Here is a 20571-nt window from a genome sequence, read left to right as displayed (position 1 = left end):
GCGCAGTACACACAAATAACAGACACTGATTCTGCCAAAGGACTCGCGGGTTGTTTTGTTATCAGGACAGTTTTCCTGTGTGGAATTAAGTGGAATTACTGTATTTCAGATTAAAAAGAGTGACTAGTAAGTTTAAAAATACACAATTGTCTTTTTAATTTATTGTAGTGTCATCAATGTGATCCTTCTATGGGTAAATATATGAATCCATTACACTTAAGAGAATGATAACAAAGAGGATATTTTTATTGTTTTATAACCGTTTTCTGCAAGCTTGATTCTGATTAGTCAATCCATAACTGTCTCTATAAATTAAGTCAATAAATAATTCAAATTAATTTATTCATCTTCCATTTGCTCCATCACCATAACCTTTGATTTGAACATTTTCTTTGACACTAATGTATATTTTATTTTATTTATATACATTGCATATCTTGGAGAACAACAACAAAGAGGACATATTTCAAATATTTTTATTTCTGGAAAGCTTGATTCACTCCACTGTCTCTGTAAGCCCATAAAATAAATCCTATCTATTTATTTATGTATGTATCCATCTTCCATTTGCTCCTTCACCCTACAAACCTTTGATTGGCATTGCTGCATAATTTTTAAAGTTTACCAACATTCGCTGTTTATTTATAATAACAAGCTAATAAATGTTAAATTAGATAAAAGTGTGATAAAAGTGTGATCTCGTGATCTGTGATTGATTATGTTTGTCTGCCTGAATTTTACTTTCACTTTTGTAAACCAATATCCCGGAAGCAAAGGAGAGGAGAGAATCGGCGTTATGTGACTCGGTATGTTATACTGATGTAACTTACTTTCGTGTTTAGGGTCAGTGTTAAACGTGTTTTTTTTTTTACGGTAGTAGGTGAAGTCTAATGAAGTCAACAAAGGAACAGAGGAAAAGTTGCGTCCATCCGACTTGTATTGTAACTAACTAATGGAAAAGTTTTGCCAAAGGGAAATGTACAGCGCAACTAACTGCAACTTTTCGCGTACTGACGTTTATCATTATTAATTTGTATCTGTCGGTTTTCTACGAACTTATTTTCTGTGGCTTTTCATTTCAATTCTTACTTTTGAGCGTCGGGAAATATCGATTTGAAGACTTTTAATGTTCGCCACTTCCGCAATGCTCCAGACAGAGTTATAAAGTTGTTGCCTAATTTTCTGTTGTTCTAAGGGAAGTGGTAGAATAGAGGAAATATGGCTACATCATCGAGTCTGAATCTCATGAAGCCAACAGACCTGATCAAGAAAGAGCCTTTGGATTATGGAGGGTTTGGGGAAGTGTACCTGTGTTACCACAAAACACTAGGCCAGGTGGTGTTAAAGACAGTCTACACTGGACCGCCTCGTATCGGGTGAGTGACAGGCTTGCCTTGGCAAGAACTCGATTCATTATGCTTTGTTGACTTTAATAATTTACATATAAATGGAAAGTTCACCCAAAAATGAAAATTCTCTCAGTTTACAATCCCTCAAGTTGTTCCAAACCTGCATGAGTTTCTTTCTTCTGCTGAACACAGAAGAAGATATTTTGAAGAATGTTTGTAACCAAACAGATCTACTGTACTATTGAAGGTACAACATCCATAGTAGGAAAAGAAAATACTATGGTAGTCAATCTGTAGATCTGTTTGATTACAAACATTCTTTCACATATTTCCTTTGTGTTCAGCATAAGAAAGAAACTCATACAGGTTTGGAACAACTTGAGGGTAATAAGCTTTTAATTTTTGGGTGAACTTTCTAAGTAATGATGGGATGATTTTGTGTGTGAAGTTGAACTAACACACTTTAATATGACTGTGTGTCAGGCGCCAGAAGCAGTCTCTCCTGGATGAAGGCAGTCTGATGAGCAGACTCAACCATCAGCGAGTGGTCAAGCTGCTCGGTGTGATTCTGGAAGATGGAGACTATTCTTTAGTAATGGAGCTCATCCCTAACGGAAACCTGCTCAACATGCTGGAGACGGTGAGACGATGTCAAAATGTACATCAAGTTTTGCACTTTTATTTGAATGTGACCAGTGTGACATTGAGTGTCCAAAGACAATCTGAATGTACTTGTTATGGACGCTCAACATCTTTAAAGTTATTGGCACCTTGATCGCTGCGATTCACAGAAACAACTGGAGAGCGAAGGGTAGATTGGCATTTACTCATTTAAATATTTATCATCGTATATTCTGCATTATTAGACATTTTAAATAAAGTTTTAGGGCTGGATGATATATATTGATGTAACATTGATATAAGTGATCACATAGCTTTAGACTTATTTCCCCAGTATCGAAATCCTACACAAATAAATGTCAGGAAACATGATTCCTGCTGCATGTCAAAATCCACGGATCACTGGATCTTTGGTAAGTTGTAAGGAAAAATATATTGAGTACAACCTTTAGTTTAAACGTTAGTGATGTCAATGCATAGCCGATCTATTCATTCCCTTAAATTCCTGATAAGTTTGGACTAATTCTAGAACCCCCCAGCTTAACTTCCCATGGGAAGTTTCTGGAAATGTTCCGCCCCTTTGCATTGCCTAACTGTGACATATATCCAGAGGGGGGTTTGTTGGGGGGACGGAGGGGCTTTCCCGTCATCTGGGAGAACATTCATCCCATTCATTGAACATTCATTGGAGTTTAGAAAGAAGTGTTTGGCACACCTGGCTCTAGGGGCGCTTTGCATTGTTCTAAAATCAGGTTAAATTAGCGTTCGATGAACGCGCTGGGTTTTTTATATTGGTCATATAGATAAGAGACTTCATTTGAAACTAAAGGGTCTTCTTTTATTTGTATCTTACTATCTTTATGCTTTTGTAAAATAAAGGAAAAAGAAACAAACGGTAACACTTTACTTGAAGAGGTGTGCATAAGACTGACATGACACATTCATAATCATCCCATGACACATATCATGAATATGAAGGAGGTTTCATCCATGTTTATGACAACTGTCATTAAGTGTCATTTGCTCAGTTATGACATTTGGAAGCAAATATGACATTGTTTGAGATGTCTTTGTAATGGCACCTTGACATAAACCAATACATCATAACCTGTCCTAAATATGTCATAAACATGACAGATTAATTATCAATCTTAAGAAAGCACTTAGCTTTATGGGTTAACATTACAATTCTAATACGCAGATAAAACGCTGGTGTGGACGGAGATCGTATTCGTTTTAATTCTACGTTTTTAAATGAAAACGCAGTAGTGTGGACGGGGCCTTAGTACATTGTCTCAGTAATTTAGCAGGTTAAATGAGGTCAAATGTTAAAACATGGTTAGCTTAATATTCAGTTAAAAATTTTCCACCACAGTGTCATGAGGCTGTTATAACTGTGTCATGTCAACTACAGTGGTAGGTACACATTCAATTTGTCATTAGTAATTTCTTATATACTGAAGCCAAGTAGTTTCTTAAGTTTGATAATTAATCAAGTTTGATCATTAATTATTGATAATTGATAATTAATCTGCTATGTCATGTTATGTTGTCTTGGTAATGTCATGTTGTCATAACAAAGACATTTCAAACAATGTCATATGTGCATTAAAAATGTCATAATTGAGCGAATGACACTCAATAACAGTTGTCATAAACATGCATTACTGTAAACCTCAAATGTGTCATGTCATGATTATGAAGGTTTCATGTGAGTCTTATGCACACCTCTTCAAGTTAAGTGTTACCAAATTATATATAGAAAGCTTGAAATGTGAAATTAATGATGTAATCCATATGAAACCAATGAGACAGTGCTTCAGTGAGGAAAGGAGAAGGCATAATGTCACTACACTTGATGAATTAAAGCAGAAAAATGGATTCAAATATTACTTTTTAAAAAATGTTCTGTTTTTGTTTCATAAAGTTTATAATTATTCTACAAAAGGTACTTTAACAGCTACATGAAATACCCACTGTGGTTCGTGATTTTATTTTCAAAACTTTCAGAAAGTTTCGCTTTTTTCACAAATCTGAAAAAGTTTAGCTTTTTTTCCCTGCGTATATATTCGTGTAACGGGAACAGTAGAAAAGAGATTCTGTGAGAGAAGAAGCAGGGATTATCTTGATTAAAGATTATACAATATTCCATAAAAAAAGATAAGATTTGTCCATTTTTTACTTCATCATGACTCTAATCCCTTTAGTTTACAGGGCAATTAGGAAACCAATGAAAATGAACCATTCCATCAGTTAATGCAGTTCATTTTAAGAGAAATTTCTCCTCAGTTTTGAAGTGGTGCACTTAATAATTTCCTCATATCGTTTGTTCCAGGTGACGGTTCCAATATCTGTGAAAGGAAGGATCATTCTGGAAATCTTGGAGGGAATGGTTTATCTCATGGAGAACCAAGTTATTCACAAAGATCTAAAACCGGAAAACATCCTTGTGGACAAGCATTTCCATATAAAAGTATGAAACTTTCCCCCAAAAAACACCCTTTTGTAAAAGTTGTGCAATGTACACACCCCTTTAAGTAAAAAGTTACCTAATACACTTTATTTAAGTCTGTATATTTCAATTACAGTACATATTTTTATTTTAAAGGTTGTTTTTCAAAATAAGTTTCGGTAACACTTTATTTTACAGTGTCCTTGTTACAAGTTACATGTAGTTACTGTCGTAATAACAATAAATTATTAAGTTATTACATAACTAACCCTCAACCAAACCATAATCCTAATGTAAACTCTATAGTAAGTACATGTAGTTAATTATTAATACTCAGCACTTAAATGTATAATTACACTGTAACACGGACACCTTAAATAAAGTGTAATAGAGTTTTCAGAAAACTTGTAATACAAAAATGTATTGCAATTCTTAATGTAATCAGTCAACTGGGGAAGTATGATGATAACTACAGTATATAATATAGTTAATATTTTTACCCTATTGACCTGTGATGTCTTGCCTTAAATGAAATTAATTATTAATAGATTAGATTATGGTTTTATATGGTCCCGCAGCACCAACCTCATAAAACAAGACAAAATTATGACTTCTATCAAAATCATAATTGCTATTTTTAACTTCATATTTTGCACATGTGTCTCGTCAAGCAGCTAATAATGTCTGTAGTATCTTCCTGCAATATTTTGTCATTGCAATATAAAAAAAGAAATAAATTGCAAAGATAAGAAACATATAGTATATCGCATGCATTTTGGGATATCGCATATAAACTACAATAGAAACACATTTATCAAACAAATCCCTCAATGCGTGTCAAAAAACTCATGTGATTCAGCCTCAACAGATTAGATTGGATTACTAATCAAACCAGTGGACCAATCGCATCGCACAGCATCTTAAATGTTGGTTTAATCATTCTGAAATCGCCCCCTATACCCTCATTTGGCCGTTATTTGAGTGTCTGAAACCACAGTGGACGTCATTGAGTGCACTTATTCAATCCCACATTGCACCACTAATGAGTGTTTGTTTGTTTTGCATCAGATAGCAGATCTGGGTCTGGCCACATCTGAGGCGTGGAGCAAGCTGACGAAAGAGGAATCTCGCAGACAGAGTCGCCTGGGAAAGAAGACGTGTGCGCGCGGCGCTGGCACGCTGTGCTATATGGCCCCGGAGCACCTCGAGAGCATCCACACCCGCTCCACCGAAAAATCTGACGTCTACAGTTTTGCCATAGTAGTTTGGGTCATCCTCACGGGCCGTGAGCCGTATGAAAGTGAGTCTCGTTTCAGAACAAGGTCAATGTTAGCACTGCTTTTTTATATGTGCCAGAGAGTCTTTTTCATCATTGCTGTCAGTTTAAACAGCACAGTTCCTTATTCTCAAAGACAAAAAAGGGGGGTCCCTGATATAACACTAGCCTCATGTAACTTTATTTGACCCAAAACAGCCATGATATAATTTAACATGACCATTTCCTACAATAAAATAGTCACTTTTTGTCATTGTGCTTTTAAGGCTATGTAAATGCCCCTTTTAAACCCTCTTTAAAGCAACACTAAGTAAGATTTTTTTACCTTAAAATAATGTTCCCAAAATCGTTTCAGTGGTTCATTAATGCCGAGTTCAGACTGCATGATTTTCAAAGTAGTCGGGTCGCTGTTCTTTTCACACTGCATGACTATCTTGGCCAGCATTCAGTCACTGCTGTGTTCACACTGGACGATTGATCGGTGACAGAAGGTTTCACACTGCATGACTTTACAATAGGAAAAATCGTCGACAGACTGTCTAGCACGTTGCGCAAACTACGTTTCACAACAAACACACGTGAGATGTGAAAAGGAAACAACGCGACACCACACGTGCAAGACCAGAGTTCTCACGTGATACTTTTTTTTTTTCGACCCGGTTGTGGTACAGCTGGTGAAACGTCAAACAGACACGAGTGCTCCTGCCAAATTTCTATTAATTTTTCTTCCATTTATTGTGTCCAAATAGACCGAGAAGAAGCTTTTTTTCTTAAACAATATATGTTGATATGTGATCTATAACTCCTCCCCGAACTCCCCGCTGCTCTGTATCTTGCTCTCTCACTGGCTGCCGGTGATCGCCGATGTAGTTTTCAGTCAAAACACTTTTCACACAGCAGGATTTTGAATCGCCGACAGGTCCAGATATTTAGCATGCCAGATATCTCACGGGCGTCGGCGACTCGTCGGTGATTCTCTCAGTTCGCGTCTTTGTTCATTCACACTGCGTGATTGTCACTCGCGTGAACGAGCGCCGATTTGCCTGTGATTTCGGGCATTTGTCGGCGATTTCTCAAAACCTGTCGGCGAGCCAAAATCGTGGCTAAAATCATGCAGTCTGAACTCGGCATAAGTCGTAACAGGGTGAAAGGCACTTCTGTATTCGCTTTGCAGTCGTGTATCTGCTATAACCACGCTATGTAAGATTGCCAGATCGGGTCGCGTTTCTGTAGTTCTATTGAGACTACAAATTTGACTTGCTATGTCAACCGTTACAATAGTCTTTATTTAGTTTTTCTTCGTTTCTGATGTCGCAATCATGTAACATACTCTTCCTTAGTCTGTGGACATCGTTCGTTTCAAAGCCGGTGCTGGATAAACAGCGAGCGCGCGTGCGACGGTAGGCTAAATTATTTACGACAGCGGGAATGGACAATTTCGCTTCCAACCTGTAGGGCGACCGCAGAGGGAAAGTTACTTGGTGTTGCTTTAATATTTGCCCTACAACAAGCTCAAGACCAGGATTAAACCAGAAAGGCTTTTTTCTGTTACTTCAGATGCCAGAAGTGAGGATCAAATCTGCCACTGTGTGTGTCAGGGGGAACGGCCCGATGAAGCGCTAATCCCGAGTGACACACCTCAAGAGATCATAGACCTCATGAAGATGTGCTGGAAGGAGGAGAGCAAGGACCGCCCCACATTTAAAGGTAGAAGCACTGAAGTTTTATCCTCGAATTAATGTTTTTCCACGCGCGCCAAATGCGAGTGAATTGAGAATATTTACCAACCACAAATCTTCCTCACCAGACATGATTTGCATAATATCTGTCAATTAAGCACATTCATTTACAATCTTTGGCATAAATGGTTTCAAGAACCTTAAACATACGTGGAACCTTTCCATTGCATAAAAGTTTTTTCAATAGTGGAAAGAGGTTCTTTAAGATTACTCCAATGAGAACAGTTCTCTGGGAACACAACGGGACCTATAATGCCCTTTTTTAAAGTCTTGATTTTGTTTCATTTTGAACTGGAACTTCAATGCCACATCTGGTTTCATCATGGGATGCGCTCATGGGCTTGACATGCTTTTGACTTGACCATATTTATGCTTTGTCCACTATGTTTATTCATATTCAGGCAGACATTCCCTCAGCATGGCGTAGCAGGTATTGCTTCCCCATTGTATCAATATCATACACAGATTCATAGACGTTACTGTCATTAATGCCATCTTCCAATGATTATTGGCTTACACTGGTGGCGTTCCCCATAGTATTAGTGCCAATACCAGTTGCAGTGTCTTGTTTACCATCTCAAATGCAACACATGCTGTTTTTATGCTTGAATGTTCAGAAACGCATTACTTTTCACAAATTTGACATTGCAACCCCTCTCTTCCCAGTCTGTCAGTAACGCTCTTTTTAGTTCCTGTCTCTATGAAGTCACTCCTTCTGAAAAACACACTGTGCTCTGATTGGTCAAACACTTCCAGCATGTCCCGTCCCTTACCAAAAAGCAAGTTTCAATGCTGTACACTACTAACTCAACCTACTCTATTAACTAATTCAACCAGACTCCGACCCTTTATTTTGCATATGCCTTTGGCAGGAATTATTTAAATGAGGAATATTGTAACGTCTTCGTTCCAGGAATAAATATCAATATCTGACTACAATGAGGGTGTTTCAGAGAGTTTAGAAACAAACAGCAATATTACACATTAAGGAAAGTTGAACATGTAAAAAAGCAAACAATTATCGTTCATGGTGTAAAGGGCCTGCATTCTTTTATTTGTTTTACAAGTTTTATTTGCTTGCCAAAACCGGTTTGTAATTGCATTTGGCACATGTTGACTGTTCATTTTGGGCCTGGATTACATTGTATCCAAAAACCAGTTCAGATTTTCAGTTTGTTTATTTTTATTTATTTTTTACAGATAGCTATGAGAGCTTGTTACCGTTTTACAGAGAAAAGCTGGAACCAAACGTAAAAGCCGATTTGGAAAGTCTGATGGTAAGTTGTTTTTGTTTTGTGTGTTTGTTCAGTTTGTTTGTCAGGTGAATCTGTCAGTTGAGATGTTGAAATGTCCCAAAGTAATCACTCATTTATTCTTTTAAAAGTTTGCTAGGCATGCTGAGATTATTACATAATCGCCTGTGCACAGAAATTCCCTGAAATATACATGATAAATACTTAAATATATGTTTAAGTATTTAGACTTCAAAATGATAAAACGATTTTGAATGAAAAAATGATTTTAATAGTATACAATAGTGTGCAAGATTTGTTTTATAATCTACGGAGCCCCTGAAGGGACATGGTGGTGGAAGGAAAAAATATTTTTCAATGCTTGTGTATTTCTCGCAAAACTTTTGCGTTCCTCTAAGAAACTTTGTTCTTGATTGTTCACCCAAAAATAAAAATTAGGCCATGATTCACTCACCCTCACGCCATCCATGACTTTCTTATTTCAGATGAATACATACAGAGTTATATCTAAAAATATCCTGGCTCTTCTAAGCTTTATAATGGCATTGAATGGGTGTTGATAATTTGAAGCCCATAAAAGTGCATCGATCCATGATAAAAGTTCTCCACACGGCTCCGGGGGTTAATAAAGGCCTTCTGAAGTGAAGCAATGCATTTGTATTAGAAAAATATCCATATCTAAAACTTTATAAAATAAAATGTGTGAGTGACCCTTGAACTTGACGAGGATAGAGCTAAACAAAACACCTTTTACACTCCTTTATAGACTGACAAAACTCATATGATATTATTTTCTGTGTGTTTCTGCATTATAGTAACAGTGTCCTACGGAGCCCCCCTAGCCCCACTTTGGCAAAAAAAATTTACTATAACTATCTTGTGGCCTCAAGATACTAACTCGTGGCCTCAAGATACTAACTCGTGGCCTCAAGATAGTAACTTGTGGCCTCAAGATACTAACTCGTGGCCTCAAGATAGTAACTCGTGGCCTCAAGATACTAACTCGTGGCCTCAAGATACTAACTCGTGGCCTTAAGATAGTAACTCGTGGCCTCAAGATACTAACTCGTGGCCTCAAGATAGTAACTCGTGGCCTCAAGATAGTAACTTGTGGCCTCAAGATACTAACTCGTGGCCTCAAGATAGTAACTCGTGGCCTCAAGATACTAACTCGTGGCCTCAAGATAGTAACTCGAGGCCTCAAGATACTAACTCGTGGCCTCAAGATAGTAACTCGTGGCCTCAAGATAGTAACTCGTGGCCTCAAGATACTAACTCGTGGCCTCAAGATACTAACTCGTGGCCTTATCTTGAGGCCACGAGTTAGTATCTTGAGGCCACAAGTTACTATCTTGAGGCCACGAGTTACTATATTGAGGCCACAAGTTAGTATCTTGTGGCCACGAGTTAGTATCTCAAGGCCACGAGTTACTATCTTGAGGCCACGAGTTACTATCTTGAGGCCACGAGTTGCTATCTTGAGGCGTTCTTGAGGGTTCTTTTAACACGTGCACACTGCAAAAATGTACAGAGTTTCCCGCTGTTAACACAATCATTCTCCTACATTGCTTCTTTTCCTTGTTTTAAAGAGCAGACTTGATATTTATCTATTCCGGGTGCTAATTTAGGAAACGGCGAGCACATAAAGCTCTGTGCCGTCCTGCTTATATTTATCAAGCAGTAAAAACACCCCAAACAAGCAGTGGATGAGAGTCCGAAGCAAGGACTGATGGGACGATGTTGTTCTGCTCCATTTAACAGACGCTGAGTGGAAGGAGAATTTGTTGCAAACTTCTTTCAATGGAAAGTAACTAAAGCCTGCTCGAAAAGTTGCTAGATGGTGTTATACATGAATTAGCATATTTATAACATAATTGAGTAGTATTTGCATTGAAGACTATATTCCAAACTGTTAATCTGCACTAAAATCCTAATTATTAGGGCCTGTGTAAACACAGCTATTGAAAAGAACAGACTCCGTATGATTCAGTCGTGAATTGGTCGTTACTAGACCATATTTCTTGCATTCACACATCTACTTGAACTCATGTTGTGCACGTTTTGAAACCAGTCACTTAATAATGACTGCATTTGTGGTAGAGATGCAGTCAGGAAGTGAAACATGGGACTGTCGTGCTAGTGTTATTTATTTCATTATGTTGCTATGTTGTTCTGCACAGACATTGTATCAGGGCCCTGAGGAGCTTGTAGAAAAAATGAAATCCCTCACAACAGACTCACTCACTCCTGAAGGTAAGCAAATGTGTTCATAAAATTACATTCATGTTGTGGATTTGCAGTTTTATTTGCAACCATTTGACATCAAGTGGCATTTTTGTTGTTTATCATTGTGACACCCATATATATATATATATATATATACTGTATATGAAGAGTTCAGATGCAAAAGCCTCTAAGTGCCATTTGAAATTTTCTTCTAAAATGATCATTTTTATCAAGCTTGTATATTTAAGTTCAGAAATTTTACTTAAATGGCAATGAAGATTGCCTATTAATTGTCATTTAAGTGAAATTACTGAACTTAAATATACAAGCTTGATAAAAATGGTCCTTTTAGAAGAAAATTTCAAATGGCATTTAGAGGCTTTTGCATCTGAACTCTTCATATATATATGGGTGTATACATAGTGAAGCGATGCGTTTTATATATATATATATTAGGGCTGTTAACACATTAACGCATGCAATTAATTTTTTTTCCCAGTTTAACGCATTAAAATATTTTTAACGCAATTAAGTAACGCAGCATCCGTTCATTTTTGTCATCCTTTGGGTAGTGTTACATTATATGATCCCGTTCTTATTAATGCAAATGCTTTTAAACCATTTGTCCTTCTTTTGTCATTTACTATTTTTCAACTACTATATAGTATGGAAATAGGCATGTTCGGGTGCAGCGCATGTTTCGCTTTTAAATTAATTGTTTTAGGTTTGGTGTTTTTAATAAATGATGTTTATTATGATTGCCACTATAATTTATGTTTGCTTTATACTTGTATTTTTCATTACCTTTCCCTTTCTGTTCAGAATACTGTTAAATATAGAGGATTTTAAAGGATTTTTTCATTCCCATTTGCTCCAATTACAAAAGAAAAAATCCACAATAGCATTTCTATGACGTTAAAAATAGGAAGAAAATGTCAAGAGATTGATTACGTTGGTCAGAAGAGAGAGAGATGTCAAATTTGCCATCACTCCCTCAGCCGTTGTATTAGAAACACTTAAGCAGCAGTTTTCTGTAATTTAATGCCAAGGTAATGCATCATCACTGTCTGTTAAATGGTTCCATTACTGAACGTAATAATAAAATGTGGTTTATACACTGTGATTATTTTTTTATTTAATTAATCATAACTAACATTTATTTTCCTTGCAGGAATAACATTTATATGCTTTTGAAACCTAAATGTTTCCATAACACTTCAGTCAAAGTCTGTCAGTGTGTGTCTGAATCAACTCTGAATATAACAAAAGGGGAAATTATACTAGAATTATCTTAATTTTATAAACTCATGACTTGGAGTATCAAAGTAAAGCTTCTACCTAGTAACAGAAGGGTTTGCTGAAATATTATTTGAATCATGGCTCGCTCCATGGGGGATTCGCTGTGTACATGAGTGACAACACGACTGAGTTTGTTTAAGTTGTTTCATAGTTTGTGAATTTTTTTTTTTTTTGCAACAATGTTCATTGCGCGTGAGGCACATCAGGTCCTCATATATGTAACGTTTCTTGTGTTTCCGCAGACCATTCGCCATCTTCCAGAGACTCTCCAGCGCCCTTGAGAAGCTCAGACATCGGTCCGGTGGAGGCCAGCATTGAAGACCTCAGCTTCAGGACGGCTGAAGAGTCTCTCCTGGAGATGGACGCAGCTCCACCCAGCTCTCCACATCTGGAGCTGAAACTGGCACAAGAGTACAACTATCACAAATATGGCAGTCGAATTGTCGATCAGCCAGACTTGCCATCGCACAGCGTCCATAATCTGCTCCCACAGCAACCAGCCAGTAGTAGGTGGCCCGGAGAGCTGTCTTCTGTGAAACCCACCACTTACACAACCCCGCAGGACAATCTCTATCTGAGACCGGCCGCTGCGACTTCATTAGACGGTTCTCAAAGGCAAGACTTTGCAAGTCAGCTCTCAATGTCCTTTTCTGAGGTAGACAGACTTAAAAATCCTCATCATCCAACATATGATCGTTTCAAGTCCTGCCCAGATAGTGGATGGGCAGCAGAGTCTCTCATACCGGATTCAAACCCTGGCCTGCGATTTAACCCGCAACTCATATGTCCTCCGTCTGACTCGGGTACAGTGAGCAGTGAACAGCAAGCTACTGATTTGTTTTACCTTGGAATGACGTGCCGTACTGGGACCGTACTTTTAACTTTTCTTCTGCTTTGTTTGCTTTTTCTTTAGGGTGGCCTGTGAACATCTCGAATGCCAAAGCAATTCAAATCGGGAATTGCAACACAATGAATTTGCGAATGTCTGATATGAGCCCATTATCCTTCAGCTCATTATCCACTGGATCTGCCAACGGAAACAGATATAATGAGCTTCTTTTGAAGTACGGTAAGACGCTCTCATGCTGCTTCATACCTAGTGAGTTACTGTGGAAAGTTCAGGGTTACTTTTAAACAGTAATGGGTTTAACAGCGTTATAAATAACAGCGTTATTTTTTTCATTAATGAGTAATCAATCAAATTACTGTTTCCGCCGTTACAGTTACAACGCTGTTACTGACAAAAAAAACCCGGCATTACTATAATCGAGCTCACTGAAGCAGTTTTCACCCGACTAGGTTCTTTCTCCGCCATATGTTTTTTTCTCTGGTGAGTGTGTGTGTTTGAGGCGCTGGACTGGACATAAGTGAAGCGAACGGCGCAAGCGAGTGTCCCCGAGAGCGAGTGTCACCGAGAGGGAGTGTGTCCGAGAGCAAGTGTGTCCTAGAGCGAGCCCTCTCGGCAGTGCGTGAGAGAGACAGAGTTTCCCTGAGAGCGAGGGCGCTCGATTGTGCATGAGAGGGGCCGATTGTGTCCAAGAGCGAGTGTGTCCGAGAGCGTCTGTGTCCTAGAGCGCGTGTCCAAGACCGAGTGTCCCCGAGAGCGAGTGTCCCTGAGAGTGTGTGTGTCCGAGAGCGAGCGCGCTCAACAGTGCCTGAGAGAGACAGAATGTCCCCAGAGTGTGTCAAAGAGCGTGTGTCCCTGAGAGCACTTGTGTCCGAGAGCGAGTGAGTCCGAGAGCGCGTGTGTCCAGCGAGTGTGTCCGAGAGCGCGTGTCCCTGAGAGCGAGTTTCCCCGAGAGCGGGTGTCCCCGAGACAGAGTGTCTCTGAGAGCGAGTCTGTCCGGGAGCGAGTGTGTCCAAGAGCGCATGTCTGAGAGCGCGTGTCCGAGAGCACGCGTGTCCGAGAGCGTGTTTGTCTAAGACCGAGTGTGTCCAGCGGGTGTCCCCGAGAGCGAGTGTGCCCGAGAGCGCTTGTGTCCGGAAGAGAGAGTGTCAGAGAGCGAGTGTGTCCAGCGGGTGTCCCTGAGACAGAGTGTCTCAGAGAACGAGTGTGTCCAGGAGCGGGTGTCCCCGAGAACGCTTGTGTCAGGGAGCGAGCGTGCTCGACAGTGCGTGAGAGAGACAGAGTGTCCCTGAGAACAAGAATGTCCCCGTGTGTCCGCATGAGCGTGTCCGAGACCGGGTGTCCCCGAGAGCGGGTGTCCCCGAGAGCATGTGTACCCGAGACAGGGTGTCCCCGAGACCGGGTGTGCCCGAGAGCGAGTGTGTCCAGGAGCGAGTGTGTCCGGGAGTGAGTTTGTCTGAGAGCGTGTTTGTCTGAGACCGAGTGTGTCCAGCGGGTGTCCCCGAGAGCGAGTGTGCCCGAGAGCGCTTGTGTCCGGGAGAGAGAGTGTCAGAGAGCGAGTGTGTCCAGCGGGTGTCCCTGAGACAGAGTGTCTCAGAGAACGAGTGTGTCCAGGAGCGAGTGTCCCCGAGAACGCTTGTGTCAGGGAGCGAGTGTCCCCGAGAGCGAGTGTCCACGAGAGCGAGTGTCCCCGAGAGCGAGTGTCTTCGAGAGCGAGTGTCTCCAGGAGCGAGTGTCCCCGAGAGCGAGTGTCCCCGAGAGCGAGTGTCTTCGAGAGCGAGTGGCTTCGAGAGCGAGTGTCCTTGAGAACGCTTGTGTCCGGGAGCGAGTGCCCCCGAGAGCGAGTGTCTTCGAGAGCGAGTGTCCTTGAGAACGCTTGTGTCCGGGAGCGAGTGCCCCCGAGAGCGAGTGTCTTCGAGAGCGAGTGTCTCCAGGAGCGAGTGTCCTTGAGAACGCTTGTCCCCGAGAGCGAGTGTCTTCGAGAGCGAGTGTCCTTGAGAACGCTTGTGTCCGGGAGCGAGTGTCCCCGAGAGCGAGTGTCTCCAGGAGCGAGTGTCCTTGAGAACGCTTGTGTCCGGGACCGAGTGTCCCTGAGAGCGAGTGTCTCCGAGAGTGAGTGTCTGGGAGCAAGCGTGCTCGACAGTGCGTGAGAGAGACAGAGTGTCCCTGAGAACAAGAATGTCCCCGTGTGTCCGCATGAGCGAGTGTGTCCGAGAGCGAGTGTGTCCGAGACCGGGTGTCCCCGAGACCGGGTGTGCCCGAGAGCGAGTGTGTCCAGGAGCGAGTGTGTCCGGGAGTGAGTTTGTCCAGGAGCGAGTGTGTCTAGCGAGTGTCCCCGAGAGCGCGTGTGTCCGAGACCGAGTGTGCTCGACAGTGCGTGAGAGAGACAGAGTGTCCCTGAGAGCAAGAGTGTCCCCGTGTGTCCCCATGAGCGAGTGTGTCCGAGAGCGAGCGCGCTCAACAGTGCGTGAGAGAGACAGAATGTCCCCTGAGTGTGTCCAAGACCGAGTGTCCCTGAGAGAGCTTGTGTCAGAGAGTGAGTGATTCCGAAACCGCGTGTGTCCAGCGATTATGCCCGAGAGCGGGTGTCCCAGAGACAGAGTATCTCCAAGAGCGAGTGTGTCCAGGAGCGCGTGTCCGAGAGCGTGTGTGTCCGAGAGCTAGTGTCCCCGAGAGCGCTTGTGTCTCCGAGAGCGAGTGTCCCCGAGAGCGCTTGTGTCTCCGAGAGCGAGTGTCCCCGAGAGCGAGTGTCCCCGAGAGCGAGTGTCCCCGAGAGCGCGTGTGTTTAGGAGCGAGTGTCCCCGAGAGCGAGTGTCTTCGAGAGCGAGTGTCCCAGAGAGCGAGTGTGTCCGGGAGCGAGTGTCCCCGAGAGCGAGTGTCTTCGAGAGCGAGTGTCTCCAGGAGCGAGTGTCCTTGAGAACGCTTGTCCCCGAGAGCGAGTGTCCTTGAGAACGCTTGTCCCCGAGAGCGAGTGTCTTCGAGAGCGAGTGTCCTTGAGAACGCTTGTGTCCGGGAGCGAGTGTCCCCGAGAGCGAGTGTCTCCAGGAGCGAGTGTCCTTGAGAACGCTTGTGTCCGGGACCGAGTGTCCCTGAGAGCGAGTGTCTCCGAGAGTGAGTGTCTGGGAGCAAGCGTGCTCGACAGTGCGTGAGAGAGACAGAGTGTCCCTGAGAACAAGAATGTCCCCGTGTGTCCGCATGAGCGAGTGTGTCCGAGAGCGAGTGTGTCCGAGACCGGGTGTCCCCGAGAGCGGGTGTCCCCGAGACCGGGTGTGCCCGAGAGCGAGTGTGTCCAGGAGCGAGTGTGTCCGGGAGTGAGTTTGTCCAGGAGCGAGTGTGTCTAGCGAGTGTCCCCGAGAGCGCATGTCCCTGAGAGCGCGTGTGTCCGAGACCGAGTGTGCTCGACAGTGCGTGAGAGAGACAGAGTGTCCCTGAGAGCAAGAGTGTCCCCGTGTGTCCCCATGAGCGAGTGTGTCCGAGAGCGAGCGCGCTCAACAGTGCGTGAGAGAGACAGAATGTCCCCTGAGTGTGTCCAAGACCGAGTGTCCCTGAGAGAGCTTGTGTCAGAGAGTGAGTGATTCCGAAACCGCGTGTGTCCAGCGATTATGCCCGAGAGCGGGTGTCCCAGAGACAGAGTGTCTCCAAGAGCGAGTGTGTCCAGGAGCGCGTGTCCGAGAGCGTGTGTGTCCGAGAGCTAGTGTCCCCGAGAGCGCTTGTGTCTCCGAGAGCGAGTGTCCCCGAGAGCGCTTGTGTCTCCGAGAGCGAGTGTCCCCGAGAGCGAGTGTCCCCGAGAGCGAGTGTCTGGGAGCGAGTGTCCCCGAGAGCGAGTGTCTCAGAGAGCGAGTGTGTCCGGGAGCGAGTGTCCCCGAGAGCGAGTGTCTCAGAGAGCGAGTGTCCCAGAGAGCGAGTGTGTCCGGGAGCGCGTGTGTCCGGGAGCGAGTGTCCCCGAGAGCGAGTGTCTCAGAGAGCGAGTGTCTCCGAGAGCGAGTGTCTCCGAAAGCTAGTGTACGAACCCTGTAATAATTCTATTAATATTGTTATTATAACAAGTATTAATAAAATATATTATTGTTATTATGATTATTAAACAGTTTTAAATTTGAAGCACAACAGTGTATTATTTCAATAGATAGATATTTCCATATTAATATAATAAAATGTAAAAAAAATAAAAGACATATTTAATAATTGTGGTGTTGAGGGTTCAGGTTTTTCTTTTTCTTTTTCTAATTTACATGCCTGAATCCTATTGCTTTCTATGTGTCTTGTTAATTGAATGCACAAAACTTTAATAAAATAATTTATTAAAGTTTTGTGAATTCAATTAACTAGACATCCTTTTTGGTGATTAAACCCATCAACCAACCAAAATGAAAAACGGAAAACACAGATTTTGGGAAACAAATAATTGTGATTTGTGCTGTGCTGTGTCTGATAAATGTCTCTGTCGTGTGATTGTGTTGTCGTGAACAGAGTACCACACCATTAGCGAAGATCACCTGGAGCTCGTGCGGAAGAACGTCGGTGGGAACTGGAAGCAAGTGGCGCGTAAACTGGGTCTGACTGACATAGACGTGGACACCATCGAGCACGACTACAACCGCGACGGCCTGGCAGAGATGGTGCACCAGATGCTGGAGCGCTGGAAGATGAAGGAGGGTCTGCTGGGCATCACCGTGGGTAAACTGTGCCGTGCGCTGGAGGGCTGCATCAAACCCAGCGTCCTCCTACAGCTGCTGGAGTCCGGAAACACTGCCGCATGAAATACCTGTCAACATATGGATTCCTAAATACGGGAGATCTGACTGGGGGGTGGGGGGTGTACACATGATGTCCTCTTCACGCGATTTTTTTCCGACTTCAGTGGAAATCCCGCCCGATTCTAACGATTTTATTGGTCATGTCTGTCATAACCTTAAAGGGATACTTCAGGATTTAGCATTAAGCTTTGTAGAAAACCTGTAGTAATTTCGAATTACCGTGCTTTCCACCCTCATATCTCCCTGAGACAAGAGATTTATGTATTTTTTGTCTGGAAAAAATCCTCTGATGATGCAACAATCGTCATTCTGCATCATCGGAGGATTTTTTGTCCAGAGGCTAAAGATTGCAGTCAGTAGTAGCGGCTGTCCCGCATGTTCTCAACCCGCCCATAGAGGGTGATGGGATCTCACTCACAGAATGAACACATAGTGTCAGACATCTTTTTTTGGAAGCTAAGCTAGCAGGCTCTTGTTCTGTGGAGAAAGCTGAGTAGTAGGGGTTACCATCCTCTTTTTCCCGGACATATACGGCCGTCGATGTCCGGGATTCAGCTTTTGCTTTCTGCAGTCGTCATTCATTGTTTACAAGCACACCTTTTGTTTTAATGGAACTGAATTCATCGCAATTGGTAAATCTGAATGTAGTGTTTAAATGAACACTAAACAAGTGATCGGTTGATGTGCGTTTTAACATTGCTAAGAAAATTCCCGCTCCTCGTGAGAGATACGAGACCGGTTCGTCTCTCAGGTGTCGCTCATTGGTAATCACGCCACCGGCCTCACGCTGTTCTCCCGCGGCCCTCACTCGTCCTGCTCGCCACAGTAAACATGATGAATGGACATCCTGGAATCCTGGACATTTTAGGTGATCTAGAAACACATTTTCCGGCAGACTCATCACTAGTAGCCTAGACTTGTTGTTTGACTACTGCGCTCTGTTACCGGTAGCCGTGGGCTCCTAGGGCAAGTGAAGTGAAGTGAAGCAAGTGCATTCTGGGAGTTGTTGTCTTTCATTCGCATTAGCCAAAAATACATTTTCTAGCTTTTCTCAGTCTAAAAAGCTCCAAATTCAAAAATAATTTCACATTTCTTCAACATAAATGACCCATTTTAAATATACATTCATCTTTCCAGAGGTGAAGTATCCCTTTAACCAATGAAATTAGCTGCAGGGCGGGATTTCCGCCTAATTGGTTTGCGCCATCGACAGTAAAGGTTTGCGCCCAGTGGGATTTTATAAAATATTTAAACGGGATGATAGCGGAATAGCAAGGTAAAATACGTGAGAACTGAGGGTTGACGGGTACGCCGTATGCTAGTGTCACGATCACGTTTATCTAAAGGTGAACCTTTACAAGGCTGACAGAATAACATCCATTACTGTTACACAGTGTATTTTTTACTGGATTGGACACGTGTTGAATGCTTCAGCATAATGATTACAATTCTTTATAATACTGTAAACAAATCATAGCATGTCTTGAGTTCATTATTGGCCGTTTTTGGCAACTACCATTTTCCATTTCCGTTGAATCGACCTTTTTAAGGAACCAAATGATTTTCTGTTTAGTGATTTGTTTTATATGAAATGCTGGTATGCAGACGGGTGACAAATGACATGGAAAACCAACACACAGTTTGAACTGGTGTATAAATGTTGCGTACGCACGAAATGGGCATTGAAACATGGGGATTTATAAAAAATAAACTTGTATGCACACTCTTATGTGAACGCACTCATTAACTGAAATGAGCAAAGTAAACAAAATTATTTCCAACTCTCTTTTTCATTCAATACACATTTATATTTAAATATGCCACTCTCATTAATGGAGATAAGCACTCAAATTACAATAAATCATTATCCAGTGCCTAATGCCAATGATCTATATTTGGAAATCCCATGTTTTGCTATCCAGGATCAGGTGATCCATCTTAATTTTGGGCCGGTTTTCAAATAAAAATAGGTTGGGTCCGCGTGATCCAGATGAACACTTGGGATTTTATGGTAGTTAATTATATTTATGCTGTATTTATAATCCATTTCTTCACGTTTTGAGCATAGACCTGAAAATGAAATTTCCAACTTAAATTGTCATGTCTCTTGAATGCCTTGTTTAAAACACAGACTTCAGGCTTTGATCGCTTCTCTTTGAAGTGAAAAATGTTAAACATTTAACTTACAAAACGTTACCGAATTTTGTGTTTATTATGAAAAATGTGCAAAAATACTATTTTCAATCTTTATATGCTGCATATATTTTCAAAAACATTTTTTACTCTAAAACTGAGATAATCAGAGCCATAAATCTAAACAAGTTGTGTTCCAAATTTGAGGTATCCTAATCTTACTGAAACGTTTTGAACAAACTGACAATTTTATCCTGATCAAAACCAAGACTGGATTTTTTTTATTTTTTTTTTATCTGATATTTAGATTTTAGATTTAGATTTTTCTTTTGAACAACCATTTTCAAGATTTGATCCAATCCGACAGCTGAAATGTGATTATATTTGAACAACTGGCCCCTGATGATTGGAAGACAGCACTTCCGTCTGGATAGAAATGCACTTCATGGGATAAAGTGTTACATTGGTTTGCCGTGACCCAAACCATGCCAGCAAAATGTATTACAACCACCGGATTCTTCTCAGATCTGTATATATAAACATTTTTGAAATATCAATCCAAACTGTTATATTAAAAAGATTTTTCTGTCTATTGTCTTTGTAGTTCTACATATGAAAT

General features: G+C 41.8%; 1 protein-coding gene across 2 annotated transcripts; it reads left to right on the top strand.

Moving 5' to 3' along the window:
- The first annotated feature begins 754 nt into the window (after nt 1–754).
- ripk1l (receptor (TNFRSF)-interacting serine-threonine kinase 1, like) lies at nt 755–20026 on the top strand. 2 transcript variants are annotated; one of them, XM_089130835.1, is made up of 11 exons: nt 755–806; nt 1196–1376; nt 1833–1989; nt 4306–4443; nt 5491–5722; nt 7256–7405; nt 8638–8714; nt 10871–10943; nt 12458–13018; nt 13129–13284; nt 17533–20026. In XM_089130835.1, the coding sequence occupies exons 2-11, from the start codon at nt 1219–1221 to the stop codon at nt 17820–17822; spliced, it is 1992 nt and encodes a 663-aa protein (XP_088986961.1). In that variant the 5' UTR covers nt 755–806; nt 1196–1218; the 3' UTR covers nt 17823–20026. The 2 variants fall into 2 exon arrangements, with proteins under 2 accessions (XP_088986961.1, XP_039515338.2); XM_039659404.2 differs by having other exon boundaries at nt 763–1376.
- The last annotated feature ends 545 nt before the right edge of the window (nt 20027–20571 follow it).

The sequence above is a fragment of the Pimephales promelas genome, chromosome 5 (genome assembly GCF_988280905.1).
Source record: "Pimephales promelas chromosome 5, fPimPro1.hap1.1, whole genome shotgun sequence".
Classification (NCBI taxonomy): domain Eukaryota; kingdom Metazoa; phylum Chordata; class Actinopteri; order Cypriniformes; family Leuciscidae; genus Pimephales; species Pimephales promelas.
This window is presented reverse-complemented; position numbering and strand designations above follow the sequence as displayed.

Coding starts and splice junctions, on each gene's coding strand:
- ripk1l (XM_089130835.1), top strand. CDS start 1,219: ATGGCTACATCATCGAGTCTGAATCTCATGAAGCCAACAGACCTGATC. Junction 1,377..1,832: donor ACTGGACCGCCTCGTATCGG/GTGAGTGACAGG, acceptor ACTGTGTGTCAG/GCGCCAGAAGCAGTCTCTCC. Junction 8,715..10,870: donor CCGATTTGGAAAGTCTGATG/GTAAGTTGTTTT, acceptor TGTTCTGCACAG/ACATTGTATCAGGGCCCTGA.